This window comes from Argentina anserina, chromosome 4 (assembly GCF_933775445.1).
Source record: "Argentina anserina chromosome 4, drPotAnse1.1, whole genome shotgun sequence".
In the NCBI taxonomy this organism is placed as follows: domain Eukaryota; kingdom Viridiplantae; phylum Streptophyta; class Magnoliopsida; order Rosales; family Rosaceae; genus Argentina; species Argentina anserina.
In genome coordinates, this window is record NC_065875.1 from 15,557,266 (window position 1) to 15,576,653 (window position 19,388).

Here is a 19,388-nt window from a genome sequence, read left to right on the forward strand (position 1 = left end):
CGTGTCCAGGCCGTGTCCAAAGTCAGTTCGCGTGTCCACACGTGTCCGTGTCTGTGTCGGACACGCAATACGGTGTCATGAGCACGTGTCTGTGCTACTTAGGTTCTTACAAGTGAAAACCCAATTCAGCCCCAATTCAGCGAGAGAATTTAGAAAGAAATAAAATGAGATCCGAATGATTGGTCTTCTCATAATTAAAAAAAAGGAAAAGAAGAATGAATGATTCAAAATTGATGTCCATGAGCATTGATTTATTTCAATCGGTGACAAAGCTAAGTTTTTTTTTCTTTTGCATGTGTTTACGAAATTTGTATGGAATTGAAAAAGAATCGGAGAAAGAATGCATGCTAGAGAGAATGAATCGGAAAGAGGATCGAGTCATTCCAATTACATGTTTTCTTGTTGAATGAATGAGAAATTCATTCTTTGAATAGAAATGGAGTTGATTACAAAATTACTCATCTAAAATAGATGTCATAATAAGGTTCTTGTACATATTTCGTAATTGGGGTTCCAAAACTATGAGGTCAATTTTGGTTAAAAAAAAAAGATTCCTGAGAATCAATACTTACTCTCCCCATCCCTCTTAAGGAATGAAACGGGGGGATCATTCCAGATTTTATTGTGAATCCCGTAAAAATTTAGTTACTTGGTGTTTTAGAGTACTATTAGCGAACACAAATTTAAGGGAGAATGTGATGATTCCCTCCCTTTTTTTGTTAATCAACGCACCCTATATATGCCATGTTTATTTCATGTACGTAATCAATGGCATGTGATTAGAAAGTGATTACTTTTTTTTTTGAATAAATGAAAAATTTGCTAGAACTCTAGAAAAACAGGCAGATGACATCTTACATAAGCATATAATATATATATATATATATATATATATATCAGTCTTTATCCAGAGTGAAGCTTCACTATGAAATTAAAGAGTGAAGTTCCAATTTTGACACACTTTTCGGTCAAATTTTTTCACCATAAGCAATTCAATATATAAGATCATCTCTACAAAATTTAATCCAATTCGGACATCGTTAAAGTATTGAAATTAGATTAAATCAATGAATGAATTAAAAATGTTTAACATGAACCGTTCGTGTAAATCTCAATTTTAAAAGCTTAATCCATTGTCGAATTAGATGAAACTTTGTAGAGATGATTTTGAATAGTATACCTAAATAATGAATCACTTATGGTAAAAATCTTTGACCGAAAAGTGTGCTAAAATTGAAAATTCACTCTGTAATTTTAGAGTGAAGCTTCACTCTTGTTAGAAACTGTATATATATATACACACACCGTCTTCTATTAGAACTCGACTCATCATTGGTAAGAAAGCTACAAGTAAAAGGGTCAATTAATACCGTCATTGCTAACAAATTCACACTAAGAGATCATACGACTAAGAAATCAAACCAAAACGGCCAATCTAATTCCTATAAAAGGTAATATCCGTTGCGTAAGACCTCAACTGGCTCAGTAAAATAACAACCCATGATTAAACAAGAATGGAAATCAATCAAAATCTAGAAAAAGAACATGATATCTACATCGATCGCTCTCCTGCCTTTGTTTGTGGAGAGGTTTTAAATACACACCCATGAAAACTTAATAGTTAATACACACCCCTATTAATCAAATATTCAAATAAGATTTTACATGTATGTTAAATGACCGAAATATGTACATGTAATAATTAAGAAAATAAAAAACAAAATAAATTATCAAAAATAGAGAATTTATTTTTAGAAACAATTGAAATAAGAAAATAAGAATATTTACAGGAACATTTAAATTAGCATATATATTGATGGAAAATTAAGCAGGAAATTCAAACAATCAATTGAATCCTTAATTTTCACAAAAAAAATAAATTCTATTTTAGAATCCCAAACAAGATAATTTATGATTTTTCATTTTATTTTCTTACATTCTTATTTCTTAAAAAAGAAATGTTCATCTTCTTCAACTTTTTTTTATATATATTCTTAATTTTGTTTATCATTTTCATGATTAAAGAATTTGAAAAGAATAATTGCGATCTATAATGATTCGTAAGAACAAATAAAAATTGACATCAACATTTATAAGCTAAGATGTCAATATATATTAATATACTAATCACACTAAAAAGTAGCCTTGTTTAACTAAATATGTGATTTTTTTATTCAAGGGTATTTTAGAACTTTATATGGTGTATTTAGTAAAAATATTGGAATGAGAATTTAAATAAATAGTGTATTGAGCATGAGTGGATATTAAGAGATTTGAGATATGTATTTAAAATTTCTCTTATTTGGAGCTAAATAAAACAAACTTGAAAGGAAAAAGATTCACAAAACATTAGAAACTAAAATTGGGGTGGTACCCTCTGATAGTGTGATTGAACATTATTATTTGAGAGAGAGACTGAGAGAGTATTGTAGTTGATAATTCTGGGGGTAAGGCTGTACGGCCATTTCACTCCAATTTTGTAGCATTTGTTTGGATGCTTTCATAAAGCTGATGATTGTGGAAATGACTTAAGAATGAACTAGTACTTAGAATATGTGGTGTGGTATTATTGTTTGGATAATCTCTCCTTATGTTGTTCTATGTGAGGTCATTTACCAGATCGGTCTTATTAGTATTGTTCTTGTCCAATGTCCCTGTTTCACAAGCACCACTGAAAGCAGGGTGTTGAACTGTGGTGTCGAATTGACATGACTTAAATTAACTGAGGAAATATATTTTCATGACAAGTTGATTTGTAATGCCAGCAACAAACAAGCTTTCTATATTACTCTCCATGGTGAGCAGAATGTGAAAGGTAATCTGGCTTTTAGGTCGCGAAGATGCAGCAACGCTCAAAATAACATTAGAAAGCACCCCTAATTTTGTTCCACAGGAGATTGGCGAGATTCAACTACGTTTCTCTTGCTCTTGGCTCAATGTCACCATCCTCATCATTCTGTCATCGATTTACAGAGGATGAATTAGATGCGAGTGAGCGGGAGAGATTCTAAATGTTTGGGAAAGATTTAAGTACAATCTAATTGGAACAAATGTGGTATATAAACTACTTTTGGGGCGTAATATAGAATTCTTAGGAAATTCAAATTTATGTACAACCTTAAGAGGAAACAAATGTGGTAGATTTGGAGTTTAGACAGTATATACAGGATCTGTCGCAGCCATTCTTGATTTAAGGAGCCTGTGGTTCTCTGCGTTTGTTCTATTTACCAGCACGGAGGTGGAGTGAGAATCGCGTAGCTTGCTTCTGGAATCTTCTTCCCTTGCTTTTCTTTTCAATAATTCTGCAAATTGATGAATGAATTTAGATAAACTAAGAAGTTGCAGGAATTTCATGTATCATGAACTAATTGCTTATTGATTTCTAGAGCACATGAATATTATAGGTAAATAGTAGACAAATAAGTGGAAAAGTTGAAACAGTATTGGTATGTAGTTCAGTTCTTTTAACAAAGGGGGTGGTGCGAACTATATTGGATTTAATTCTTTTATATTTGAACGCTATGACCATCCATAATATGGTTATTTGTAATGGGTCTCCATGTCAGCAGAAATTTTAACTAGCCAAAGTAGAATTTCAGAAAAATATAGAGAAAACTCCTTTCATGTTTGATTTGAAACATTCGGCAACAATAAGAACTTGCTATGACTTTTTAAAAACCACATGGTATTCTTTTGATTCACGATATTTCCTTTTGCTACACAAAGTTTAGAAAGGTTATGATATGAAAATCATTTGTAGTAAGTTCATATGTTTAGTTTGCATGACCAGTGATAAGCCCAGAACTAGAATATTAGAATGAGATCAAACACACTGTTGGGACATCAGGTAACTAGCACCGACAGTACAATATTGAAACTGAATAATTATGATGATTGGTAAAAGCAAAGCATTAGATTCAAGATAAATAAAATTCTAGTCATAAAAATGTGCATCGGCATACCGATTCTTTCATTTATAATAGAGGCATATTCAGCTCCACCACTTTTCTGTGCAAAACAGGATATATCGAGATACATTTGACTAGAAGGTCGTATTTTAGCATCCACCATCCATTGCAATACCTGCAGAGAAACACCGGTAAAGAATCAATGTATGTGTACATAATCACATAAGCATTAAGAATGGTACTGTGAAATTTCCATCAAGGTATTGATTAGGCACAAGTATAATTCTCCCTAATTCCCTAGAGAAGCACAAAACGTACATTATACACACAATGGCAAACAATTGGTGATTATTTTATTTTTTTAGAGCTCAGGTTTTCAGTTGTCAATCAATGTGCTTCAGCCAACCGTTCAACTGGTAGTTACCCATATTCATAACTTGCAGATTACTTTCAAAGCAAGTCTCAGTAGCTGAACTGATGCCAACATGAGCACAAAGTGATGGGTTCGTCGTAATTTCTATTCTTGAACTATAAAAACAAAAAGGGTTTTGAATGTATAACCTCCATATATTATGCAACAGAACTATCAACTAAGAATTAGGTATTCCCCCGGGGTATTACTCATACAGAGTTGGATTCTTCGCCATCATGTCATTTATGTGCCTAGGGAAAGTAGCTAGATGCTAACTACGCTGTATAATTTAAAAAAATCAGAAATTGAAAACTGGACTTGTAGGTTACCTCAATATACTTCCTCCAACTTCCTACAGACAAAAGATTCTTCAACAAGATTGAGTAAGTATCAAAGTTTATGTCACCGTTCAATGCAACTATCTGGTAGAACTGCACAGTGAGAGACAGAAGAGACAGAGAGAGGGAGTTAAAATTGAGAGCAATAACGAAAATCAACCAACAGAAAACCAAAAGCTGCTGGTATATGCATATTGTTCAGTAAAAAAGGAATGTCTTGTTTCTTGCGCAAATTTGCTGTGCATATATTAGAAACATAAAGATAGATGGTAGTGTGGCAGGGCAACGTTTAGGCATTTAGCCATCAAATATTGGAAAATGCAGAGTACCTTCATCATAGCCTCTGTCTTTCCGCTTCTTCCCATAATCTGCAGAAGTTGATTCATAAGGCCAAACTGAGAGTCTAGGGAATGAGGGTTCTATCACCTTAATCAATTGCATAGTTGTTCTCCAATCTTGTAATCTTCATTAAAATTTCAATTATCAGTTACTCATTAAGAATAGATGAAAGGGATATGCCAAAAGCATAGAAGCTATAATACTTTAGTGACACAATTTTGAATAACTGCAAATAGAGCTCAACACTGAAGCAATCCGAAGTGCACACACATATCAATTAAATCTGGTTCACCGCATTATCATAACAACAACTTGAGCAATATATAACAAATATTCTCAGTAAATACATCTGTTCATATACTTATATGGTGATTAAAGAAAACACAGAGAAGGTAGCGCCTAAGTTTTAAAGACAGGCAGTTAGGCACTATGGAATGGATGCATATTTGATCAAACAATGAAAGCAATTCAATCAAAAAGACCTTACTTTAAGTATATATATTTTGTTTAATCTAATCTAGTTAAGACTATCTTGGTTGCAAGGTTCTTTAGCTTAGAAACTAACATTGAATACACAAGCGTAACCTTTGGAATATAGTGACAAATCACTCATTAAAATCGTGAAATCCAGACAAATGAGACATCACTTTTTCCGTATCACCTCATAATCCTTGCCAGACATGCACATAGTGGTACAACCTTGAAAAAAGCATTACTGCAACTGTCTCATAATGTATTACATGCCAAAGACAGTATTGCACATTTTGTGATGAATCAACTAGGATTAGCTTTGACATCATACAAGACTGCCTGTCATATGAGAGTACTATTTCTGAATATCATCGCCACAAATAAATAGGCACACAAAGTGATTTTAATGTTTTAGATAATCTCAATGTATAACTAAAACCTTGGCGAAACACAACTCCATGCTCTAAGGTAATGCTGTATCAGGCACCGGAAAGGGATGTTCTTCGAAACTTATTACATTCCCATATTTAGGTGACTCTAACTTTACACTCTAGACCTAGTATGTGGAAGAGACTAAATGGTATCAAAATCAATGGATTATCCACATACCATAATTTGCTTTCTACTAGCCAAAAAGAAGGAAAAGTAAGTGATATCTGTGACTATTAAAAAAGAGAAAAATGAAAGCGATATCTATGGAAGCGTGTATTACTATCACATAGATGGATAGAAATGAGCAAATCGGTCCAGCAGAATAAAATAGACATGTATCCAAGTTAAGAAGATGAATATATCAAACTAACTAGATAAAAGAAAAAAGAACTGAAAAATAAAAGAAGAAAACAGGAGCATAAGGATATAAAAAAACGGTTCAACTCACAAGCTACAAGCGGAAACCATATCAAAGAAAATGGCATCATTGAAAGGAATATCTTTTTCTCTCATAAGCTCTGCCAGAATAAGAACTCAAGAGGGATGGCCTCCTTTGTTAAAAGCTCTCATCAAAGCTGAACATGCGATAACATCTGGTTGGATGCCATTTACTTCCATTTCTTGAAATAGCTCACAAGCCTTTTCCCGATTCTCTATATACAAAGAAAAGAATTAATTCCAGAGGTAATCCATCCCATCAGGGTCCAATGTCCAAGTACGTATTGCTCAGAATTTTACCTGCAGCACTATACGTATGTAACATTGCAGTATATGTAATTACGTCAGGAGGACATCCAGCCATCTTCATTGAGTTGAATACAGATTCTGCTTCCATAAGTTTGCCCTGCATTTTTTGTCATGAAGGTTAGAAATTAACATATGACATGTTTACCAAGTAACAAATAATCTAAAAAATGGCAACTTGTACAAAAAAGTAATAATAATAATAAAAAAGAAAAATTGCCTTCTTGCTGTAAGCACACAGCACAGACGAGTACACTTCTTTGGACAAAGGAATTTTCAAATCCACCATTTCATAAAAAAAAGTTAGCGCCTCACTGTATTTTGGCATCTTACAACAACCACTTATCAATACATTGTAAGTAACAGAACCTGGTTTCACTTTCTTCTTTCTCATAGATTGATACAAGTTTATAGCTTTCTCACGTTCTCCCAAATTCATATAGCTCCCAATAGCTGAATTATAGGCAATTGTGTTCAGCTCAATGCCTTGCAACTTCGCTGCTGAAAGTATGACGTCAATATTCACCTTCCGGCCACATTGTCCACAAGCTGCCAAAAGGGTACATATTGAGACAATGTTTGGATGAACTCCATCTTGTTCCATCTCACGCAGGACCTCAACAGCTTCAGCTAATAAACCACTCGATCCATAGGCATTAATCAGTGCATTGTAGCTCACAAGGTTTGGCTTCAAGTGGTTGGCTTTCATCCTATCAAAAACTTCCCTAGCCTTTTTAGGATGTCCTGATCTTCCATAAGCATTGAGTATAGATGTATATGACACAACATCCGGCCGAAAACTACTGTTCTTCAACTCATTAATATTGACAATGCCTCTGTGCACATCCCACGTGAAGCATATGCACCTAATAGTGCATTATAGGAAACCATGTTAGGTTTTAGCCCTTCTGCAAGAATTGTATCAAAAATGGCTGTGCAATTGTCTATCTGTCCGCTCACAGAATACAAATGAATGATGCTGGTGAATGTTACAATGTCAGGGCGACATAGTGCTCCCTTATCTCTCATGGAATTGAAGATATCAATGGCTTTCCCATACTGTCCAAGCTTCACCATGCAATATATAACAATATTGAGGGTTGTTGTGTCTGAACGGATATTTGTTCCCTTCATAAGTTCAAAATAAGATAACGCTTTTGAATACTGAGCCCCAGTCTTGTATGCAGATAAAACAATATCGTGAGTCACAAGATCAGGTCCAACTCCATTATCTGTCATTTTCTTGCAAACTTTTAAAGCTTCTCTCCAATTTCCACTCGATCCGTATGCATTGATCAAGTTGTTGTATGTTGACCGACTAGGAGGGATCTGCACATACAAGGATGGGACACGAAAATCTCTACAAGATGTGATGTCAATCAATAACGATTAATATTAGCAAACATTAGACAAAGGAATACAACTCAGTATATAATCATCAGTCATAGCTATAATACCCAGACTATAATCAAAGTTTGCGTGTAGTTGAGAAATATCTGATTCAACCAACGCAAATTTGGATTCATAAAGATGTATGTCACTGGATGCAGTCCATCATATACATTCTCACAGGAAGCTCAGTATGATAGAAAGAAGGATTGGAATATACATGTTAAAGCTATTAGTCAACTGACATTCAGCAAGCTTTCAAGGTCATCATGTTGAGACATAAGTTGATTTTTGTGAACCATTTGGACTGTAAGATAGTTCTTTCCAATTGAAATTTGGACGAGGTCCAATGGTAAGATAGCAGCAGTAATTGCAACAGCAAAGTAACATAAAGGACGGATGATAGTTTGGCAAATCAGAACAACATTAAGCACGTTAATTACTGCAATAAACCCCTTGCGACAAAAAAAACAGGATGAGTGGTCATTTCATGTGATAATACACATTTTCTACCATGCATCATATGAGAAATCAAAGACAAAAGGAAGTTTCTCACATCAAAACACCCACTAAGATTGTTTAGGGAAGAATACAGAAATTACACACAGCCGCACGCAGCATGTCATCCATAATGTTCAAGGCCCAGCGCCATTGACCTACACGACCATGTGCATTGATAAGAGTGTTGTAGGATTCAGCATCAGGCTTGCACCTACCAAAAGTTCATTTGGTTAGTACTATATAGGGATAGCTTACAAAAGACAGATTTAGAAGCTCAATAATTGTATGTTTTCTCTATGTTCTTAGAATTTTTAGGTTCAATGATGATGATAGCAGCAGTTTACTCTTGTGAGAGAACCCCAACAATATGTCTGTAAGTTGGCCGACACATTTTTGGAGAGGCTAAATAGAGAGAATGTAGGAACCCTTAAGGTACTTTGCCCATACCCTCTCTTCCTCACCTTTAATCTTTCCAATGGTTATTCATTTTGAGGAAAATTCTTCATGCAACTTGTCCTCAGCTAATTGAAAACTCGTACCCAATCATCCCCACTAAGTTCACTTTATCCTTTTATTTTCCATTAGTGTTGGTTTGTAGATTAGGGCTTGGAAGCAATCTAGAATCCTTAACCTCTATTTGTGGTTCGGTGTGAAGCCAAGATATCCTAATCTAAGGATGTACTTTACTCAATCACAAATTTTCTGACTGTGTTACCATCCTCCTTCTTATCAGTAGGCAACAACTTATACTGGATTAAATCACTACACACGAGGACAGGGTATGCACTTAAATCAAATTCAAACATGAGATTTCACTCCATTCTGAGCTTAAAATGGGACCAAGTTAAAAGCTTTGTGAGTGGTAGATTAACTCAAATATGTTCCTCCGAAGTTCATAAGGTTCTATTCACACCATCTGTCGGTCCTAATGAATTAATACTAGCTTTAAGATTACTCTACATACAGAAAGCATAATCAAAACCCAAATAAGAGGAGAAAATAGTACCTCAATTCCTGCATTTCGAAGAACAAGCCGCGAGCTTGATCAACAAGATTATGCCTGGCATGCAATCTGATCAACATGTTGTATATATCAGATTATCAGTGCGAGCACAGTAGTTCTTGAGAGTCTTCATCCACCGGAACACTTGCATACAATGCTCCACCGACCCCCTCGCTATCATTTCCTGCACCAAAAAAAAAACCAACCTCTCAAATTTTCCAAACTCCAAATTTCATGTAATACAATATTCTCAAACAATCAATGAAATCTATCTACTCTGATCAAAGCGGGGAAGTTCTTCCTGGCGAAGCGTCCGACCCATCGGTTGAGGACGCCGTCGATGTCGTCGCCGCGGCGGAGCTGATAGACGCGGCTGACGACGTCGGAGAGGGCCCAGTCCTTCTGGAACCGCTCGGTCTGGACGCGGAGGCGGTGGTGCTTGGGGATGTCTTGCTTTCTGAGGCCGGTGACGTGGGAGGAGAGGGTGGGAGTTGCGGTGTCGTAGTCGACGGAGACTTGCTTCTTCGGTTTGAATGGAGATGATGATGATGAGTGATGAGTCGGTGTTGCAGAGGATTCGGGTGTTGGAGTTGGGGAGGTGGAAGATGGGAGGTTGGGATAGTAGCGTAGCGGCCATGAAATGCACCACAAGAAATATGGAAAATTTAAACAGAGACAGCCATAGGGAGATTGGGAAGAGGGAAACAAGTTGAGAGATGAGGCAGTGTGTTGTGGTAGTAGAATCAAGTTTGAACTCAAAAAAAAGTACTTGCAAACTTACACTGTCGTATTGAACCTCACCGCCCAATCTTAGCCGTCTATATATTTTTACTGAAAGTTGGATTGATGGAAAAAGAATTATTTACTGATATGTTTGGCATTTCAATGAATTTAGGCTTTGTATCTAGAGAGTCCTTTGTGTATGGCATTTCATTTTGGATGCCATTACATTATGGAATGGTGGATGTGTCAACATTAGAGTTAAAAGCATTACTTTCTTCTCTGACTATTAATTATACACCATATTTTCCCAAATTTTAGTTTTTCTTCTCAGTTATTCAACATGAATTTTGTGTTGAGGTTGTTCTTCTTATAATCGTGCACATGTAGCTCATGTTAGTTCGACTCTTTGAAATCCTTGGTGGACGGTTCTTTCGTGCTCATGAGGGTGAGTTGTTCGGTTGTAACTTTTTAAAATATATAATGTTGTTCCGAGAGAATTACTATTCTACCATTGTGTGTGTCTTAGCTTAATAGGTTTCCTGTTAGGAGATAGATTAGCATCTCCGTAATAGATTAGGACTCCGAATCCTACGGGATTGTGGTTTTGTAATGCCTATATATAGACCCCCTTATCATTCAATAATACACAATTATTTCATCCTGAAACACGTTATCAGCACGTTGCTCTAAAACCCTGAACTTTTAGAGCCCTACAAATTTTTTTTTTCTCTTCTCCACCACCGGCCACCGTCGTCTCTGGCCTCCGACATCTTCCCGTCGACGTTCCTCGTCGGCGCAGCCCCTGCTCGCCGTCGCTGCAACCCCCCCCGCTGCTGCCCCTGCAACCCCGCGTGTAGCCCCTGCAGCCCCGCACACAGCCCCTGCATGCTACCCCCGCAGCCCCGCACGCTGCCCTGCCCTGCAGCCCCCACATCGCAGCCCCTGCACGCACGCATGCAGGCAGTCCCGCACGCAGATTCTGTCCTGCAGCCCCTGCGACCCCCCCTGCTGCCCTGCAGCCCCGCAGGGTCTCTTCCGCATTCGCTCCGCAAAAATATCTTTTTGCCCCGCAAGACCCCGCATCAGAGGATTCAAAATTGCTCCACCCGCATATATACGCGAGGAACGCGAACTGCACAAGCAAACTCTTTGCTCAAGAGAAGCTACTCCCGTCTTCTCTACCCTTTTGGGCCTATGGCCTGACGAGCCCGATAGCCTTTTGGGCCTTTAAACTATTTCTCTTTTTTTTTCCTTTTTCTTTTCCTATTGCTTATTAAATCGTTTATTTGCACGTTTTCGTTTTCTAACTATGTTTCACGTGCTTCCATAGGAAAAGTGATCACTCGTCGTACTATGGTGATGACATTCATGCCGAGATGGACGATACTTTTGTCATCTACATATGATTTTGATCGTATCCTCCCAAGATTTTTATGTCATCGGACGAAGATCGAAAAGGAATTCAACAAGCAACTTCATGCATGACGATCGATTTGCAGAGCAATTTACTTATATGCGGTCTATTTGGCAGACCAACAAGTATGTTTTTTCTTAAAGTTGCTGCTTTTGAAGATATATATATAAATTATCGGGCGCTATTAGCCTTTTTCATGTCTTCTTTTCCGGCTTTTCTTATAACGTCGATGAGACCAAAGAGGGATATGATTCCCATCTTGGTCGACGTTTTTCGTGTGACGGTCCTTGGGGAGTCACGTTATTATTTAAAAAAGAAGATATCGATTTCGTGTGGTCGCCTGAGTGCACCGCTGTTTTGGGTGCGATCATGAGAATCGCCGATATGCATCGATTATTTTGTGACCATATACATCACAACCCTTCTAATTCCGGTTACATACTTGAATATTTCGATTATTCGAAACCAATACAACCCTCGTTTATTATGGATGCGTCGTCATCGCGACTATTATTTGAATGTTTGAGTTTTCTTAAACTCATGTCTATAAACGATAATCTCAAGGTCTACGTACTCATTTATTTGAGTTGATCCATTACTCTGATGCAGCACTATTTGCTGACAAAAGATCCCAAAAATAAGGAATTCTATGGGACACACTTTAAAGTGTTTTAATGAACGTCTATGACGTTGTATTATCAGAGTTGACCTTGATGCATACTCCACATCCAAGAAACGCATGTCATTTTTGGCACCTTTTATCTATTTCTTGAGGGAATTTTGGAGATGGAAAAGTAACATTCTTCCATTCTCAAGTAAGCAAACATTTTGAGCCTCAGGCTAAGGCTCCGCCCGATCCAATATGCAAGATTTTGTTGCTGCGGACTTTTGATTAGTCAATCTATTTTGACTATGTCTTCTGCTTACTATTTTTCAAGTATGACGTTGGCATTGCCATGATTATTACTCGACTTTAGCTTAAGTCGTCTATTGGAATTGGAAGTTTGGTTGTGTTGTATTAAATATTGGCATATTCTATAAAATTTCTCGTCTTTTTTGGACTTGTGAGAATTTTATTTGCCTTGGTTTAGCATGCATGGTCAACGTTTGCAACTCACGTGGTTTTTAAATTGGCCGCTTTTGGGTTACATGGGACCCCAATAGCACTACATTGTGATTTTGGACGTTCAAATTTGGAAAACGGACCTCGGAACGTCAAAATTGACGTCGTTTTTCCCGGTTGTTATTCCGGCGTTTCCGGAACGTTTTTGACGTTTTACCGGCGTATTCGCCGCCTTCCGGCCCTATTCCGGCGTTTCCGGCACCGCCATCCAGTTCCGGACGGCGTTCCCTGTCGTACCTGAAGTTATGACCTCCATACCGGCCAGGTCCGGCCACTGCAGGCCGGATTTCCGGCAATCGGTGCCGCCGGCTTCCGACGAGTTTTTATGACATTTTTTTTCGTCCTTTCTCGTCATTTTTCCGGCATATCTCAGCAGTTCTTGCTGCCATGTTTTCCTAGTCCTAAATTCACCCGGTTTTGAGTTAATTTGACATGGTTTTCCGGTTAATTTGACATGGTTCTCCAAGTCGTTTCATAGCTCAAATGATTTTATTATTATTGGTGACCACCCGCACCAATTGGATGGTTTTTACCACCCAAATTGTTTGGTATTCAACTGCTCCAATACCATGTCTTTCCAACTCTTGAGTTGAAGAATGTAGTTCTATGCCATGTGATACATTCGATGGGATTGCCATTTGTTTCAATCCCCTCTCTTACAATATCCTACGGCGTATTGTGTAGAGAAGTTCACCGCGTCGTTGACTCTCTTAATCTTCATTTTGAGAATGTCCCGCCGTGAAATCGAGTGTCTTGCTAATTGCGTAACCACCCACACTGTCCTACGGCGCAGGTAGTTGTTTTACGGATCTCGTGCGGAGATTGTGTTCTATATCTTCATGCCTTGCTAAGTTTTAAAGGCCATTCATGCCAATGATGGATTTTCATCTTGATATTTGTGTTAAGAATGGAGAGGAATAAATCTGTCAGATTTCATTGACAATATCTTTTTCAAGCTTCGACAATAGCTTTGTTAGCCTGCAGACATAGTTTTGCTTACCTGCAGCAGTAGCTTTATGTAACTCAAGATTCTTTGAATCATGGGTTTGGTTTTACTCTCTTCTCGGTTTTGACATGATCATTCTTTTTGGTCATTTTGAACAAGATATGATGATTCGAGTTCTTTGAAATTCACATGATCATCTATTTTTCATGTTCACGAAGCGATTGGAGGACCACCTCACCCATGCTCCACTTGGTGAGGCCGAGCCTATCCGTGCCATGCACGGTGAGGCCGAGCCTGCCTATTTAGGCGGCTCCATGGCATTAAGGCCGTCGGTGGCGGCATCCCATCCTTCACAGGACCTTGTGATGCCTCCCGTGTTTTCTAATGCCTCCATGGTAATCTCTGATGCCCATCGCTCATTTTGCAAAGCTTGTTCTTTTGCTAGATTTCAAGGAAGTCCTTATTTGCTAAGGCTCCAACCGAGAACATTCCATTCTTACGAAGTATTTAAGGTGACATTAGTGGACCCTATCCAACCGAATGCAGACATTTTTCGGTATTTTTATTGTATAGGTTAAGAGCATCGACGCGTTGGTCACACGTCGCTTTGCTTTCCACAAGAAACGCTGCATTCGCTAAAGTTTTTAGCTATGATCATCATACTAAGGGCTCACCACCCTTCCCATCCTCTCAACTCTATTTGATTGGATATCGTTGGAGAATTCACCCCCATGACTTTGATGATTTCGTTTTGCATATTTACTGGGATCGTCGTTGAACATATTATTCCTCATGTTCATTTCCTGCACGATCTAGCAGAGCTCAGACTTGGTTATGGGTACTAACCTGCCGATTTTTGCATGGAGATATGTAATGATGTTGCATGCAGCGACACTTATTCGTTTTCAGACCCACAACTTACCAAGCGTTTAGTGCGTACCAGATGGTCACTGGATACGGTCCCAACGTTCTTTTCACTAACGCCTATTTGGTTAACGTTATTTATGTGCCTCTATTGTAGTTATCTCAATGGGTCTACTTGAAACGATTAAGTATTCTGGTTGGTTATGATTTATGAATCACTAACACTTGTCCGCTATTTCCAATCTACAACCGTTGATCTCTATCCTGCGATATTAGCAGACGGTCACTTTGATGAGACATACTTCCCGTCGTTAGGGGGAGATATGGAATGCTCACATTCTGGTTTTTAACGCCAGGAATTGACGTAGTGTGGCACTATGTCTCATTAAGATCCCGCACTACTCAAAGTGAGTAAATGTGCAACGCATTATCGACCTCCAGAAAGTCAAAAATTCGATGCTCAATGACTTTACCGATATTGCGAAAGTGACGAGATCGCACATAAATGCTGTGACGTGCCGGTAAGGTTGGGACTCTCAGAATATGGGAGAATTTCATATGACCTGGTCCTAGCACCGTTGGCACCATCCCTGACAGTGGGAAGGAAGCCGGCGATGGCACCATCGTACGCTGTGGTGTTGTCGGCGCCCGTGACATTGCACCACAAAACAAGGGCGGAAAACGCAAAGATGGACTAGTAAGTGTCATAGCTTCGGTCTTGGCTCCTGCCTAGATGAGGGGGAGACCATTATTCTCTAGAATCAAAACTAGAAAGAAGCAAAGTGCGTAGGCACAAGTATTTCGCCCATCATCAAGAGATATTCTCTAAACATGTGTATCAACTAAGTTTCTGTGGGACGCTACAGACTCCTTTTGTTGATGTTAGAGAAGAATAGAAATCTCACAAATTGATCGTATACAGCGCGCGCGTGTGTTTAATAGATTGATCTCCCATGATTGATGATGTATTCGCTTATGCTCTTATTCCGTTGTAAAGTATCAACGATGAGCAACTTGACCGAAGTGGAAAGAATCAATACAGGCTGAACTAGACTTGTTATGTTGGTCGTTGTTCGTAAGTGTAATGAGAAAGATGAAGTCATGCGATATATGCAGGACTTATGGCGCAAATATTGTCTCATTATCCTAGTATTGACTACGATGAGTTATATTCTCTCGTTATGGACATAATTGCTTTCCGCTACTTGATCAGTAGTAGTGTCCATGAAAACTGATTTCCAGCATATGATAGTGGTCATAGAATATCTGTAAAGGGATCTTGACGCAGATATGAGAGTGCCCGAGGGACTTTAAATGCCTCCAGACCATGTAATCAGATTGCGACGTTCGAGAGAACGTAGTACAATCGGTTGCAAGAACTCATACCCATATGTGTTCATATTAAGCTAATTCTTGATTCTCTATTCCGTATAAGTATAGACGATGAAGAGATTCAATGAGCTATACATTCATACATGTTAGTGTTGTTGGGACACTATTGCTTTCATTATGACGTGATTAAATATGCGCCTATGCATTGTCATTGGACTTGCATTGCTTCTTTGACATGGGTTTAGTTCTACACTTAGTGAACCAACACAAATCCTATCCACACCAACGCCGCCAGCAGCTCCAGCAACATCAATGTACGCCTTGGTGTAGCAGTCGACACTGGTAGCGTAGAGGATGCGTACGGTTCCGTATTGGACCAAAATCAGTCCTTCATTGGTCCATTCCCCCATTCTTTTCGCGAAAGACACATTAAATGTGACAAATCAGAATCTGTCCAGTTTCGTAGGTCAACTTCAACGAGACCTACAGGACAGCTTGCTCGATGAAATATGGTGAAATTGGTACCATTGGAAAGGACTATGTGTCTAATTTCCAGGGAAATCAACCATTCGTTCATAGCTATCATATTGTGTGAGTTATGGCCGTTTTAGCAAAGTAGGACTGTCCTGTTCGGAAATTTGCAAGTCAATCAACTTCGATAGAGTATTGTGAACTGCTCCAATCGGATAGGTTGTGAACCTTATCTCACTGGAAAGCCACGGGTGTCTACTTTTCAGAACATTTTACGGTTCGCTGATACCTATTTTGACGAAGAAGTTATGGCCATTTAAGTGAGTGAAGGTCATTATACTCGAGAATCTGATTTTCATTGCAAACTCTTGTTTTGAGTTGTTATGCAATCTTGTTTCCTAAGATCTAAGTTTGGCTAAGTATAGCATGTATGATCTAAGGATGTGTGGCTAGATTAATGATTAATCATTAGCCCAAGACTACGTTTGAGAAGCATGTAATGAACGTTGTATACGTTGTTCTTTGTACTCCATGATTATGGCACTAATCAGGGGGGGTTGTTTCGTAGACTTCAGGGGGAGTCTAGCTCACATGATGCTATCAAATGTAGACGGTGTGTTGTGCTCTTTTTCCCTTCGATCAAGCTTTTGTTTTTACCCAAGAGGTTTTTGTTTTCCTTGACAAGGTTTTTACCGAGGTAACGATGTGTGCATCATGCAACCTAGGCATGCGACACAAGGGGGAGTGTTCCGGGAGAATTACTATTCTACCCTTGTGTGTGTCTTAGCCTAATAGGTTTCATGTTAGGAGATAGATTAGCATCTCCGTAATAGATTAGGACTCCGAATCCTACGGGATTGTGGTTTTGTAATGCCTATATATAGACCCCCTTATCATTCAATAATACACAATTATTTCATCCTGAAACAAATGTCATGTTTTAACAAAATGAAAAAAAAAAAACAATTCTAACAATGTTTGAAGTCGGCATTCATTTTCGTCAATTAAATTATAATCGAATTCAGAGTGCACAATAAGAAACAAAAATCATAAATAATAGAAAACAAATTCATCTTCCTTTTCTGTCACATAAAACTTTATGAATTTTGACCCAAAATATTGAAAAACGTTTATATAGCAAAAAGAAAAAAGAAAAAGAAATCCCCTGAATATCCACATATGATATGAGTTGATTAGTAACCAAGAAATTTCACTCACATTTCTTGCCACACAAAGCCACAAGCTTTCTCCGACAGAAAATGTCACTGTGCTTCTCCTCCACCGCATTCAATCTCCACTCAGCAAAACACCATAGCTTCCTAACCCAGTTCACCAACCCAACTAAGGTAACCTCATTTCCCCTTACTGGGTTCTCATCATCTCACTTTAACTTATCTGAAATAGTTAAGTTCAGCAAACAAAAACCAAAGCCCATTTCAGCTTCAACGACCCAAACTGCTGAAACCACCGTTATACCTTCATTTAGGAACAAAAGTCCCAAAGACATTAACATTCTGGTTGTGGGTGCAACTGGGTACATTGGAAGGTTTGTAGTTAAGGAGTTAGTGGATAGAGAGTTCAATGTTATAGCCATTGCTAGGGAGAAGAGTGGGATTAGAGGTAAGGTTAGTAAGGATGAGACTTTGAACCAGTTGAAAGGAGCCAATGTGTGCTTTTCAGATGTGACCAGTTTGGATAGTTTGGAGAAATCTATTGAGGAACTGGGTGTTCCAATTGATGTAGTGGTTTCTTGCCTTGCTAGCCGTAGTGGCGGTGTGAAGGACTCTTGGAAGATAGACTATGAGGCAACAAAGAACAGTTTTGTTGCCGGTAGGAAGCGTGGGGCTTCACATTTTGTGTTGCTTTCTGCAGTATGTGTGCAGAAACCTCTTCTTGAATTCCAGCGCGCAAAGCTGAAGTTCGAGGATGAGTTGATCAGGGAAGCTGAGGAGGACAGTGGTTTTAGTTACAGCATTGTGAGGCCAACTGCATTCTTTAAGAGCTTAGGGGGTCAGGTTGAGCTGGTGAAAGATGGGAAGCCATATGTGATGTTTGGGGATGGGAAGTTGTGTGCTTGCAAGCCGATAAGTGAGGCAGATTTGGCTTCGTTTATTGCTGATTGTGTGTTGAATGAGAATAAGATTAACCAAATTTTGCCAATTGGCGGACCGGGGAAGGCCTTGACACCATTGGAGCAAGGAGAGTTGCTGTTTAGACTTGTGGGGAGGGAACCCAAGTTTTTGAAAGTGCCTATTGAGATAATGGACTTTGCTATTGGGGTCCTTGATTTCCTTGTAAAGATATTTCCTTCGATGGAAGATACAGCTGAGTTTGGGAAGATTGGAAGGTATTATGCAGCTGAGAGTATGTTGGTTTTAGATCCTGAGACTGGAGAATACAGTGCTGAGAAAACACCGAGTTATGGTAAAGACACATTGGAAGACTTCTTCCAGACTGTGCTGAGAGAGGGGATGGCTGGCCAGGAATTGGGGGAGCAAACAATTTTCTGAGATTGTGTATGGTGACAAGTGTGTACATTCAATTTCTCAGTTGGTTCAGCCAATTTTGTACTGTCGTCTGCTTCAAGGTATGCAGTTCCTTATCTGTCCACCGTCTATATTTGTATTGAGTCACAAGCTAGTGATTGTTGATACTTGCTTTACTGATTACCAATGCAAGTCCTATAGTTTCGAACCTGTTCACTTATACTATTATGCAAATTAAATTTCAATGTATTGCAAATTGCAACCTGTTTGGCTTGCCTATGAATGCAAACGTATGTGCCCCAGGCAAAGGGAGCAGAGTTTCTTTGACAGGCCTATGATTAAATGCCATTGTATAGTCATCAAAAAAAACATTTTGTAGTGCTTCTTTTAACTATAACATCTATGATTGATTAGGCTTTCCTTAGTTTCATTTCTATCAACATAAAATATATTAATCTGCTTATCTACTTGGACACACCATCTTCTCTTGTG

General features: G+C 38.5%; 2 protein-coding genes across 2 annotated transcripts; one reads left to right on the forward strand and one right to left on the reverse strand.

The window, feature by feature from the left end:
• Positions 1–3,026: 3,026 nt before the first annotated feature.
• On the reverse strand, positions 3,027–9,685 carry LOC126791222 (pentatricopeptide repeat-containing protein At2g41720). Its single transcript, XM_050517643.1, is given in 12 exon segments — positions 3,027–3,302; positions 3,963–4,083; positions 4,650–4,751; positions 4,988–5,050; positions 5,052–5,121; positions 6,349–6,553; positions 6,639–6,744; positions 6,865–7,463; positions 7,466–7,973; positions 8,640–8,745; positions 9,541–9,632; positions 9,635–9,685. Coding segments are annotated over 12 exon segments (2,160 nt in total). The 5' UTR covers positions 9,671–9,685; the 3' UTR covers positions 3,027–3,150.
• Positions 9,686–17,663: 7,978 nt separating this feature from the next.
• LOC126791202 (divinyl chlorophyllide a 8-vinyl-reductase, chloroplastic) lies at positions 17,664–19,096 on the forward strand. The gene has a single exon (XM_050517618.1). It carries the CDS (start codon positions 17,670–17,672, stop codon positions 18,918–18,920), a length of 1,251 nt encoding a protein of 416 aa, XP_050373575.1. The 5' UTR covers positions 17,664–17,669; the 3' UTR covers positions 18,921–19,096.
• The last annotated feature ends 292 nt before the right edge of the window (positions 19,097–19,388 follow it).